This window comes from Eretmochelys imbricata, chromosome 9, assembly GCF_965152235.1.
Source record: "Eretmochelys imbricata isolate rEreImb1 chromosome 9, rEreImb1.hap1, whole genome shotgun sequence".
NCBI classification, from domain to species: domain Eukaryota; kingdom Metazoa; phylum Chordata; order Testudines; family Cheloniidae; genus Eretmochelys; species Eretmochelys imbricata.
This window is the reverse complement of record NC_135580.1, coordinates 48,260,149-48,274,124: the sequence shown is the minus strand read 5'-3', so window position 1 is coordinate 48,274,124 and position 13,976 is coordinate 48,260,149. Positions and strand designations below refer to the sequence as shown.

The 13,976-nt window shown below is 40.6% G+C and overlaps 1 protein-coding gene across 5 annotated transcripts in view; it reads right to left on the bottom strand.

Moving 5' to 3' along the window:
- STAG1 (STAG1 cohesin complex component) overlaps positions 1-13,976 on the bottom strand; it is a 373,810-nt gene that overhangs the window by 223,900 nt on the left and 135,934 nt on the right. For all 5 annotated transcript variants that reach the window (XM_077825490.1, XM_077825488.1, XM_077825489.1 and 2 more), the window contains one exon: positions 263-339. In XM_077825490.1, the coding sequence (XP_077681616.1) occupies positions 263-339 (77 nt within the window). The remainder of the gene's footprint in view (positions 1-262; positions 340-13,976) is intronic.

The following is a 13,976-nucleotide window of genomic DNA, read 5'->3' as shown; positions in this document are numbered from 1 at the left end:
AGAGTGTACACAAACTGATTTTTAGCGACAAGGCTGTGTCAACACAGCCTTGTCGCTAAAAGCTGCGTGGTGTAGACAAGCCCCTCAGTCAGTACAGTTTCTTCTACTGAGATATTGCTTATCCATTACAATAAAGCCCAGTGATTTCTGAAAAGCCTCAGTGCCCATCAAACAAAATTATGCAGTTTTGAAGGAAAATATATTGCACTCTTATATTTCCAGTTTTCAAAAACTCTTCAGTGTAAATATTTATATACTATACCTCATCAAATTCCTCAGTCATTTTCCTGATGATTTCTGCATTTTGCATGTTCCTGAACATTTCAATTCTTACAGTACCTGTGATGCAATGAATGAACAATTACAATTAGTCCACTTTACTTTTATACATCATTCATAATGTCAGTCCATTTTAAAGTTTTTCCACTGCTATGCAATTTGAAATTGGTTTGAAAGCTTATCTAGCAGTAATGTTAGCAGGAATACTCTTAACAGGACATGACAGAACCTGACATCAAGAGAGGGAGAATCCCGGACAGTTGTAAGACTCCAGAGTGCCCTCCCCCTGAGCCATTACTGGTGGCATTTTGTATAGTTAGCGGTGTTATTCCTTCAATGAGAAGTTAACTAATATCCCATAATATGCTTGCTTGTGGTTGTTCATATAGAGGTTAACAATTCCAAAACATTTTTCAAGAATTGCTTATACACCAGTTGTTCTGTGAAACACTATCTGACTGGTAGCTAGAATATCCCCCATCTTTTTATTTGTACAACTAATATATTTGATATGGAAGTCATTAAAAAAAATAAATATATAAGGAACTCCACATGCCTTTTTTCAATTAGTTTTCAGAGTAAATCATTTTAAGTTTTATGGTAAAACCAAATGAATATTATCTTTCTGATTCAGTGTCCATTATCATTTTGATCATCAAGATTACTTGTCAGAACTAAACAAAACTACGATTAAAACAAGCATGATGTAATACTTATATATTAAACTTGTTGATGAAAAATAAAATCAATATATGTGACTCAAATAACTTTACATCAATTTAGTGCAATTGACTGAGTGCACTCCAGTAAAGTGGAGTGCACTCTGGATTGGAACTCAGCAGCCTTTCTGTGCTTTGCATTCACTGCATGAAAACATTTTAACAGAAGAAATGAAGAAAAATATAAACAAGCTATACAGGAATATTTATGGAGCCACATATCCTGCCCACATTCCAAATTAGTTAATTACATTAGGAACAACACCCTTACTTTTGCAAAAAGTTCCACCAGATCTGCAAAGTCCTCACCTTTACATCCACAAAATTCAAATAAAGAGATAGACGCCTAGCTTCTGGGGGAAAAACGCTATTATAGTCCCAGACAAAAATCTGTTTAGACTTAAGGTTGAGAGCACATATCCATAATTTAAGGGTATAAAATGTTGCAGGGATGTTGACATTATCCCCAGAACAAGAATTACAAACACAGGAAACCCAAAATATGGAAATACAGTTTCACATTAACTCTAGCTTTCCTGGATTTGTACTACTTGTTTCTGAAATAATCACAACATCCCTGTAATATTTTATATCCTGAGATTACCGATATGCACTCAATCTTAATACAGTTTTTTAGTCCAGTAATTTCCTTTCATTTAAGAAATTATTAAAACTCTCATGAATGAACACTAAACAAGAATCCCAAAATGCTACCTTGAGATACTTCTAATAATTTGAAGAAATGTAATATCAATGTTAAATCATTTTTTATATTTTAATTCTTCTATTTTAACTTTCCTACTTGTGAGACACAAATAATTTCTTGTGCTTTGTTTTTATATTTTTAGCTATTTCCTCTTTGAAGTCCATTTTAGCCCTCCTAAATTTTCTCCTACTGTAATTCATGCTCCTCTTACTGGCTTCACTAGGGTTAATTTTCCAAAGTTTGAAGAAACTCCAGGCAATTCAAATAACCTCTTAAACCTTGCTATTCAGTCATGGTGGGTTACTCTTACCCTCCTGTTTCCCTTTTTGTTCAGAACTATTTATGCATTCTGAGACTCTATTATTGTAATCTTAAAGTAGCATCCAGGCCATATCTAAGGATTTTACTTTCCTTGCTTTTTACTTTGCCTCCCTCATTTTACTGAACTTTCCCTTTTCAAAGTTCAGCATCACTTTTAGTTTTAGCTATCTTTCCTCCCCAATGGGACGTTGAACATAATTAAATCGTGGTCACTATTACTTAATGGCTCAGTTACTGTTACTTTTGAACCAACTCCTGCATGTTATTTAAGTCCAAGTCAAGAATAGCTTCTCTTTGTGTGCACTCTAGAACGAGCTGTTCCAAGAAGCACTTGCTGAAAGCATTGAAAAATTGTTTCTCTAAACAATCCATATGCAAACAGTTGCAGTCCCCAAGTACTAACATTTTGTTAGACTTTGGTACCTCTGATCTCTCTTACTATATTGTGAACTCAGGGTATGCTACAATGCAGTTGGCAGGTGTGATTCCCAGCACAGGTAGAGACACACACACTACCTCGAGCTGAGCTAATGTGCTAAAAATAGCAATGTGGATGTTGTGTCCTGCGAGGCAACTCAGGCTAGCACCCAAGCTCAGACCCAGGGGGTTAGGCAGGCTTAGGCAGCTAGCCCAAGCTGTTGCTTGTGCCACAACATCCACCCAGCTATTTTTTAGTGCTCAAGATGAGCAAATGCAAATCTGTCTACCCATGCTGGGAATCACACCTCCCAGCTGCAGTGCAGACATACCCTCAATATCCATTTCTTGAGCTAGAGGCTGAAAGTATAACCCTATTGCCAAGAATATTTGTATTTTTACAGTTTGGAATTTGTATCCACACAGATTCAACTATGTGATTCACTCCACTCAGAATTATATCACACTATGTTCTATGGAATCCTATCAATGACTTTCCTCCACCTCTTTAGCCTAGTCTGTCTTTTCCACATACTGCCAGTGTCCCAAAATGATTTTTGTCATTCCACCACATTGCTGTAACGCCAATTATATCAAGGCCCTCTTCCATTGCCAGACATTCCAATTCATCACCCTCTCCTCCCCTTGATATCTGCTATCTTTACATCTGGCAGGCAAGCAAGTGAAAGTTACTTTACAATCACTATACACGTAGCTTTCAGAGTAACAGCCGTGTTAGTCTGTATTCGCAAAAAGAAAAGGAGTACTTGTGGCACCTTAGAGACTAACCAATTTATTTGAGCATGAGCTTTCGTGAGCTACAGCTCACTTCATCAGATGTATACCGTGGAAACTGCAGCAGACTTTATATATACACAGAGAATATGAAACAATACCTCCTCCCACCCCACTGTCCTGCTGGTAATAGCTTATCTAAAGTAATCATCAGGTTAGGCCATTTCCAGCACAAATCCAGGTTTTCTCACCCTCCACCCCCCCACACAAATTCACTCTCCTGCTGGTGATAGCCCATCCAAAGTGACAACTCTTTACACAATGTGCATGATAATCAAGTTAGGCCATTTCCTGCACAAATCCAGGATCTCTCACTCCCTCACCCCCCTCCAAAAACCACCCCCATACACACACAGACTCACTCTCCTGCTGGTAATAGCTCGTCCAAACTGACCACTCTCCAAGTTTAAATCCAAGTTAAACCAGAACATCTGGGGGGAGGGGGGGGGAGGAAAAAACAAGAGGAAATAAGCTACCTTGCATAATGACTTAGCCACTCCCAGTCTCTATTTAAGCCTAAATTAATAGTATCCAATTTGCAAATGAATTCCAATTCATTCCAATTCCAATACACGTAGCTGTTTATATTCCTGATGATCAAACTGCCCATCAACACAGCCTAGCTTTTGTGTCCCAACTGTAATCCCATCTCCTGGAGCAAACTTCTCACTGTGCGAAGAATTATCAGCTTCCTCTATCTCAGTGAGAAGGTAGGCCTCATCTAAGGGGATGTGCCCCTGCAAGCCTCCTTGGTGCCTTTCCATCATGAGACAACCTTTCTCAAAAAGAAAACCAGGGGAGTCAGTTCTGAGGTGGTCCTGCTCCACCATGTCCCCATATGCAGTCTCTACAAACACTTCCATTTCTTTCTGCTCACTCATTTCAACACCTCTGGCTCTTGAAAAAATTTCATTATAAAGAACTGAGGGATAATTCAGGGCACAATGTACCCGCTTTGAAGACTTCCAAGCACTGATATCTCTGATTCATTAAGCGCAGCTGCACCAAGACTATATAGGAATAAGGCACTGCCTCATTTACTAACTTTGTTCAAAGCAGTCATGCTTCGTAGATACTTGCTTCAGTGGTTTAGTTCAATCAGAAACTTTGCAGCTGTACTTCACAAAGATGGTGTGCATGGTGGTAACGTCATTTTGAGCCATCAGAGCAACAAGGGATCTGCTTTGTGAAGTAACTGTTGTACAAAAGTCATCCAGCAACAGTTCAGTGTCTTAACTATTAAGCTTCAAGCAGACAGAGTCAATGACACAATCAATGAAGCAAAGAGCAGCTTACTGCTTGACTTCATATCCATATAACATTTTCATTAAAAAACTAGAATGATATAAAATTAACATAGCACATATTAAATGTGTTTCTAGTGGGGTCCCACAGGGACAAGTTCTTGGTTCTATGCTAATTTAACATATTTATTAATGATCCCCTGGGAGAATAACTTCAGGGGGAAAAGAGTCCAGGAGAGCTGGCTGTATTTTAAAGAATCCTTATTGAGGTTACAGGGAAAAACCATCCCAATGTGTAGAAAGAATAGTACATATGGCAGGCGACCAGCTTGGCTTAATAGTGAAATCCTTGCTGATCTTGAACACAAAAAAGAAGCTTACAAGAAGTGGAAGACTGGACAAATGACCAGGGAAGAAGAGTACAAAGATATTGCTCGGGGATGCAGGAGTAAAATCAGGAAGGCCAAATCACACTTGGAGTTGCAGCTAGTAAGAGATGTTAAGAGTAACAAGAAGGGTTTCTTCAGGTTATGTTAGCAACAAGAAGAAAGTCAAGGAAAGTGTGGGCCCCTTACTGAATGAGGGAAGCAACCTAGTGACAGAGGATGTGGAAAAAGCTAATGTACTCAATGCTTTTTTTGCCTCTGTCTTCACGAACAAGGTCAGCTCCCAAACTACTGCACTGGGCAGCACAGCATGGGGAGGAGGTGGCCAGCCCTCTGTGGAGAAAGAAGTGGTTCAGGACTATTTAGAAAAGCTGGATGAGCACAAGTCCATGGGGCCGGACGCGCTAAATCGGAGAGTGCTAAAGGAGTTGGCGGATGTAATTGCAGAGCCATTGGCCATTATTTTTGAAAACTCATAGTGATCGGGGGAAGTCCCGGACGACTGGAAAAAGGCTAATGTAGTGCCCATCTTTAAAAAAGGGAAGAAGGAGGATCCTGGGAACAACAGGCCAGTCAGCCTCACCTCAGTCCCTGGAAAAATCATGGAGCAGGTCCTCAAGGAATCAATTCTGAAGCACTTAGAGGAGAGGAAAGTGATCAGGAACAGTCAGCACGGATTCACCAAGGGCAAGTCATGCCTGACTAATCTAATTGCCTTCTATGACGAGATAACTGGCTCTGTGGATGAGGAGAAAGTGGTGGACGTGTTGTTCCTTGACTTTAGCAAAGTTTTTGACACTGTCTCCCACAGTATTCTTGTCAGCAAGTTAAAGAAGTATGGGCTGGATGAATGGACTATAAGGTGGAGAGAAAGTTGGCTAGACTGTCGGGCTCAACAAGTAGTGATCAATGGTTCCATGTCTAGTTGGCAGCCGGTGTCAAGTGGAGTGCCCCAAGGGTTGGTCCTGGGGCCGGTTTTCTTCAATATCTTTATAAATGATCTGGAGGATGGTGTGGATTGCACCCTCAGCAAGTTTGCAGATGACACTAAACTGGGAGGAGAGGTAGATACGCTGGAGGGTAGGGATAGGATACAGAGGGACCTAGACAAATTAGAGGATTGGGCCAAAAGAAATCTGATGAGGTTCAACAAGGACAAGTGCAGAGTCCTGTACTTAGGACGGAAGAACCCCATGCACCGCTACAGACTAGGGACCGAATGGCTCGGCAGCAGTTCTGCAAAAAAGGACCTAGGGGTTACAGTGGACGAGAAGCTGGATATGAGTCAACAGTGTGCCCTTGTTGACAAAAAGGCCAATGGCATTTTGGGATGTACACGTAGGGGCACTGCCAGCAGATCGAGGGACATGATTGTTCCCCTCTATTCGACATTGGTGAGGCCTCATTTGGAGTACTGTGTCCAGTTTTGGGCCCCACACTACAAGAAGGATGTGGAAAAATTGGAAAATGTCCAGCGGAGGGCAACAAAAATGATCAGGGGACTGGAACACATGACTTATGAGGAGAGGCTGAGGGAACTGGGATTGTTTAGTCTGCAGAAGAGAAGAATGAGGGGGGATTTGATAGTTGCTTTCAACTACCTGAAAGGGGTTCCAAAGAGGATGGATCTAGACTGTTCTCAGTGGTAGCTGATGACACAACAAGGAGTAATGGTCTCAAGTTGCAGTGGGGGAGGTTTAGGTTGGATATTAGGAAAAACTTTTTCACTAGGAGGGTGGTGAAGCACTGGAATGTGTTACCTAGGGAGGTGGTGGAATCTCCTTCCTTAGATATTTTTAAGGTCAGGCTTGACAAAGCCCTGGCTGGGATAATTTAGTTGGGGATTGGTCCTGCTTTGAGCAGGGGGTTGGACTAGATGACCTCCCGAGGTCCCTTCCAACCCTGATATTCTATGATTCTATGACCTGGAAAAAATATAAGATCATCGCTGATAAAGTATGCAGATGACACAAAAACTGGGGGAGTAATAAATATTGAAGAGGACAAGTCACTGACACGGAACAATCTGGATCACTTGTAAGTTGGGTGCAAGCAAACAATGTTTTAATTCAGAATCATAGAAATATAGGGTTGGAAGGGACCTTGAGAAGTCATCAAGTCCAGCCCCCAGCGCTGAGGCAGGAAGAAGTAAACCTTGACCATCCCTGACCTCGACATAAGTATATGTCTAGCCTGTTCTTAAAATCCTCCAATGATGGGGATTCCACAACCTCCCTTGAAAGCCTTTTCCAGAGCTTAACTACCCTTATAATTAGAAAGTTTTCCCCAACATTTTACCTAAATCTCCCTTGGTGCAGATTAAGCCCATTACTTCTCCTACCTTCAGCAGACATGGAGTACAACCGATCACCATCCTCTTTATAACTAACAGATTGAACTTCTTAAGTCTGTCACTGTAAGGCAAGTTCTCCAAACCTCAAATCATTAATGTAACTCTTTTCTGAATGCTTATCAACATTTCAACATAATTTTTTAGGTGTGGACACCAGAACTGAACTCAGTATTCCAATAATGGTATACGCAAAGGTAATACCACTTTTTTACTCCTGCCCTCAGCAGAATTGTAATGGGAATCATCTGACCATAAGCTACATATCATGACCTTTAACTCCTATTCAATCACTGGTTTCAGAGTAGCAGCCATGTTAGTCTATATTCGCAAGAAGAAAAGGAGTACTTGTGGCACCTTAGAGACAAACAAATTTTTCTGAGCATAAGCTTTCGTGAGCTACAGCTCACTTCATCGGATTCATCAATCACTGTTTCCAGAATACAGTCCCCTGTTCTGGAAATTTGGCCTATGTTCTTTATTCCTATATTTATGAATTTTTGCCTTTGCCAGTATTAAAATGTATAACTTCACCCCAGTTACCACAAAGCAATCTAGAATGCTCTGTATCAGTAACCTGTCTATGTCATTTACCACTCCACCAATATTTGTGCCATCTGCAAGATTTATTAGCAATGGGTTTATATGTAATTCTAAAGCATTCATAAAAATATTGAATAGCATTGGGCCAAGAACAGATCCCTATTGACCCCACTAGAAAAACCCTCACTTGATGAGGATTACCTATTAACAATTACTTTTTGAGATACATCAGTTATGCAGTTTTCAATCCAAAAGATATGGAATTTGTGACAAACAGGATATTTTTGTGGTGATCTCAGTTGGATTTAAAGAATAAAGGAAAAAATGCCATTTCTTGGTTAGAAAGGAATGAGAACAAAACTATCATTGCCCAGTTAATTAATGGGAGGAACAGAAGGAAGAGAATAAAATGCAGTCAAATCTTGTTGAGGTTGCCAGAGAACCTGATCAAAGGCCAGACTTTCAAAATTGCACATGCTAAACTAGATATTTGTGCCGTTATTGGGGTTTGTGAACATGATGATGTAGCCTTTACACTTACGAAAATCTGGCCTACTATGTGCAGCAGAAACAAGCTGACAGACTTGTACATACACAGTCAGTTTCATACTCCTTTTAGAGTTTCAGAGCAGTGAAGCCCATAAAAAGGAATAAAACCTTGGAAGAAACTCTGGGACACAGTCAGAGGGAAACTTTCATGTACTCAAGCCTACCAGTTTTTTAGGGTAGTGTTCTAAGTTCACTGGCAAAAAATTAAAATAAACTGCTAACTGTTCATATTAACTGGAACAGTCACTAGAGAGTCAGAAACTAGACACTTGTGGAGCTACCAAGATGCAGTAAGGTGTTTGGAAGTGGAGTTCCACGGAGAAACAAAATGCAATGCAGGTTTGCATAATTAGATGTGACCAGTGGAGAGGCTGCATCTCTATAAAGTGGAAGCAGAGTCTTAAGGGGCATAATTTAAACAGCATGGAGATCCAAGTGCTGCAAGACTGAGAGAAGAGACTAGGAGAAAGAAGGGAATTCTGGATGCCATCACACAGATGCTTTGAGAGGATCTGAGAATAAAGCTATTAATGATTATTTAGAAACAGAAGAGAGGCAGAGGCCTGACTTGAGGGGCTGACGGAAATAGTGGAGACAATAGATCTGATCTCTTATTTTCTGTACTTAACAGAAAAATATCAGACTGCCAGATGATCTTTAGCTGCCATCAGAACAACTTACATGGAAGCTGAGGCTACATAAATTGTGGCTAGAAATAAGATTTTTTTTTAAGGCAGTGTAATTAACCACTAGAACAATTTACCAAGAGATATGACGCATTTTCCATCACTTAAAGTCTTTATATCAGGATTGGATATTTTTCTAGAAATACACTTTAACTCAACCAGAAGTTATAGCCTTGACGAAGGAATAACTAGTGAAAATACAATGTAGTCATATTAGGTGACATAATGGTCTCCGCCTTAGAAGAATCTAAGATTTTTCAAAGCAGAATAGTGTTTAATTTAATTCAACACTGCTACACTGTTTTGTGACTACCTTAAACTACAACTCTTTTCAACACATTTCATCAAACACGTGAAAGAAACAATGATCATTATTATTGCTTATAGACAGCACCCTGCTCAAAATAAGTTTTCAGACTACAGAAAAATAACTCTTAAAATCAGTGCAGACTATTTTGGAAGGTTACAATGTAAAGGTTTGATTATTTGTAATGAAACAGTACAATAATTCTTTATTTAGTGCCAACAATTCATTTGGCACTATACAATATGCAAAAATACAGTCCCTGCCCCAGAGATTTAAACAGGCAGTTTTTCAAAGGCACAAAGATCTGACAGGCACCTGACTCCAGCTACAAATCTCCCTCACAATCTAAAAACAAATCAGTTCTCATAATGATTATATGAAAGTTATTAATAACAGTTATATCACTCAATCTGTAATAATCTAAAGACGCCTAAACAAAATCCAGTCACAAAATGACTTTTTATAAAACTTTTTTATTCGTTTTCACAAATGGAAATATTTGTATAGTACAAAGAGAAAAAACAAACAAACAAACAGTTTATGAAGTACCTACCTAGAACCAATCATAATTATAATTCTGTCTGATATGTATTGCTTTCTGAATTTCTTCACAGCTGGTAAGATCTCCCTTTGCACTATTTATACAAATACACTTTTCTCTGTTAATTAGCAGGACTTTATTTCCCACATGGCCGAAGACTTCAATAGTGCCCATTTTCTTCTGTTTCATGTCCAGCCTGCTTTATCAATGTTCAAAACATTTTAGGTTTTTTTTAAATAATTCCTTGCTTTGAATGTTAATGTCCTCATCCAAGACTTCAGCATCAGCTTTTGAGACAACAGAAGTACAAACAATGGATCAATAGGCAGAATACCTACTGGTTACCAACTGTATGTTCCTCCATCATAGACCAGTAGTATGCAATCCTTGTGCAAGTCCACCATGTAAAGAAAAAAAAAAGTTCTTGCTCACTATAGTCACTCCCTAGAGACAGTGCTGCCAGTTTCATAAATCAATGTAAGATTTATTTGAGACAGATGCCATTATTACAGAATGTCAAAGCAATTTTTTCTTATTACTTCAGATTCAGGAAGATAGTCCTCTACTTCAGTACCAGGCAAACTGGTTGAAACAATAATAAAGAACAGAGTTATCAGACACATAGTGAACCACGATATGTTGGGGAAGAGTCAACATGTCTTTTGTAAAGGGAAATCTTTCCCTGAGGATGTCAACAAACATGTGGTTAAGGGTGATCCAGTGGATGTAATGTACTTGGACTTTCAGAAAGTCTTTGACAAGGTCCCTCACCAAAGGCTCTTAAGCAAAGTAATCGGTCATGGGATAAGAGGGAAGGTCCTCTCACAGATCAGTAACCAGCTAAAAGATAGGAAACAAAGGGTAGGAATAAATGGTCAGTATTCACAGCAGAGAGAGGTAAAATCAGGGTGCCCCGCACCCCCAGGTTCTGTATTTTGACCAATACTATTCAACATATTCATAACTGATCTAGAAAAAAGGGTAAAATAGTGAAGTGGCAAAGTTTCCAGACAGTACAAAAATCACTCAAGATAGTTAAGTGCAAAGCTGACTGTTAAGAGTTACAAAGGAGTCTCACAACATGGGGTGACTGGGCAACAAAATGGCAGAAGAAATTCAATATTGATAAATACAAAGTAATGCACATTGGAAAACATAATCCCAACTATACATACAAGATGATGGGGTCTAAATTAGCTGTTGTTATTCAAGAAAGAGATCCTGGAATCATTGTGTATAGCTCTCCGAAAACATCTACTCAACATGCAGAGGCAGTCAAAAATGCCAACAGAATGTTCGGAACCATTAGGAAAGGGATAGACAATAAGACAGAAATATCATAATGCAACTATATAAACCATGGTTTGCCCACACCTTGAATACTGCATGCATTTCTGGTCGCCCCATCTCAACAAAATATATTAGAATTGGAAAGGCAGATAGAAGAGCAACAAAAATGATAAGGGGTATAGAATAGCTCCCATATGAAAACAGATTAAAAAGAATGGGACTGTTCATCTTAGGGAAAAAAAGCACTAAGGGGGGTGTGGTGGGGCGGTGCCCCACCCCCAGGCCAGATTGGGCTACAGCAGGCCAGAGCAGCTGCGCAGACAGGCAGCCTATCAGGGAGGGCCTGCGGGGAGCCAATCAGGGCCAGGCTAGGCCCTATATAAAGGCTGCCCAGGCAAGAGGCAGGCAGTCTCTCCCAGGCCTTCAGAGGGTGAAGATCTGTCTCCTGTGTGAGGAAACTAGCACCAGAGACAATGCAGTACTCGGTGAGCAGGGGGGGAGTAGAAGGGAACTCCAGCCCGGTAACTGCCAGGTGAAAAGGGGCCAAAGGGGAAACAGCCCAGGGAGAGAAGGGGGGCAGGCAGGAAGGCTGCCACTAAAGGGTCCCTGGGTCATGACCCAGAGTAGAGGGCGGGCCTGGGTCCTCCCCCTTGCACTTACACCTGGCTGTTAGAAGTGGTCATAGCGGTCTACACCCAACCCCTGACAAAAGGAGTTAGACTTTGGGCGTGTGGTTGGCTGCTGGGGCAATGCGGAAAGACTGCTGTTAACTGCCCCATCCTGTAAGGGGGTGAGTGTGGACTAGGGGGTACTGCTGGAGGGCAGTGTCCTGAAGAGGATGCCATAAGAAGGGAGCAACGCAGATCCAGATGCCAACAGAGGGTGACAGCTGGATGGGACATTACCATTGGAGGGTGTTCCACATGGACTGAGCTAATTACCAGAGGTACCAACAGGAGGTGGTGAGTCCCAACCCTGTCACAAGGGGATATGATAGAGGTCTATAAAATCATGAATGGTGTGGGAAAAGTGAATAAGGAAGTGTTATATACTCTTTCACATGACACAAGAATCAGGGATCACCCAATGAAATTAAGAGGCAGCAGGTTTAAAATAAGCATAAGGAAGAACATCTTCACACAATGCACAGTCAACCTGTGGAACTCATTGCCAGGAGGTGTTGTGAAGGCCAAAAGTATAACTAGGTTCAAAAAAGAATTAGATAAATTCATGGAAGATAGCTCCATCAATGACTATTAGCCAAGATGGTCAGGGATGCAACCCTGTGCTCTGGGTGTCCTAAACCTCTTACTGCTGGGACTGGATGACGTGATGGATCACTCACTAATTGCTCTTTTCTGATCATTCTCTCAGAAGCATCTGGCAGCAGCCACTGTAGGAAGATAAATGGCTAGATAGACCATCTGTTTGACCCAGTATAGCCATTCTTATGTTCTTACTCCAAAAATGAACTCCTTTTGGATTTCTCGCTCTGTGCCTCTTCTTATTTTTCACATGCCTTTCCAGAAATGAATGCCCTTTGCTCTCTAGCTTCTCCTTTGTATTCTTTTTAGGATGCTATTTATGGCATTCTGGTTAGGGGCACGTGCATGAAATAAATAGAGAGCACTGAAATTTTTTTCCCCAATCATTAAATTTTTTTGTCTCATAAGGTGTGTGGGTTTTTTTGTTTTAACACCTGCTTCTTACCATAGTTCAAAGTTTTCTAGTGTCTTATCCAAATTAAAATACAACTTGTCTGTAAATATAGTCTTTGGGAAAGGAACAGCGTGTGAGAAGAACTTTCTGCCAGGTCTGTAGCAGTGTCAATAAATAGGACCATTTTCTATTCCATCCCCAACACTCTCTCTATCAGTCACCCAACTTCCTTCACATGCAATACAAACTGCAAAATCCTCCCCATCCCTCACTGCATCTGTCATCCCCAAATGAGTGACAGAGTGAAAAGAAGCTCTTAATGGCTGGTCACATTGCCCCATTTCCTTTTAAGGGCTCTCCCTCAGTCTCCAATTGTCAGAGAATCTTTTTTTGCAGCTCATGCCTATTTACCAGCCTGGATGGGAGACACACACGAGCTGACAGAAGGGGCCAGCTTGGATGTAGTCTCTGAGACTGTCTGCACTGCCAAAAAGTTGGGGATTTTACAGTGAGATAACTAACATTCAATAATGAAGACAAAGGAACTGTAGGTTTCTGTGAGGTAGCTAGGCAACATTATCACTGGTTCCTGAAGAGCTTTTGTGTTTTTTAATTTCAAATCACCATCACACCTTCCCATTTTGTTTTTGCTAGAAAGTTTGTGTTACCATTCTTTTCTTAACATACCCATATATACTCGTTCATTAGCCTGTTCATTTATAAGCTGACCCCCCTCTGCCAAGATGAATAGGTAAAAATAGTAAAAACTGTATGACCCTTTCATAAGCCCACCCTGTATTTCAGGGGTTGGCAAACTTTGGCTCCTGGCCCATCATGATAACCCGCTGGCAGGTCGGGAAGTTTTGTTTACCTCGAGGGTCTGCAGGCATGGAGCCCCTCAGCTCCCTGCGGCCGCGGTTCACTGTTCCCAATTCAATTCAATGATTTCATGAGTTTAAAATCATCAAATTTTGGTGTAGACCTGTTTATAAGTTGACCCCCGCTCTTTGATGCGTCACTTTTTTTTAACAAAAATATTCGGCTTATGAATGAGTATTTACGGTACTTTCCTTCCTGCTTCTTCATAAAGATTGTAGCCTCAATATGAGTAGTTTTCATATATTTTATAACATACTTTGCTCTGCTACAGATTTTTTTCTCTCTCCCAGTGTGCCCAACTTCAT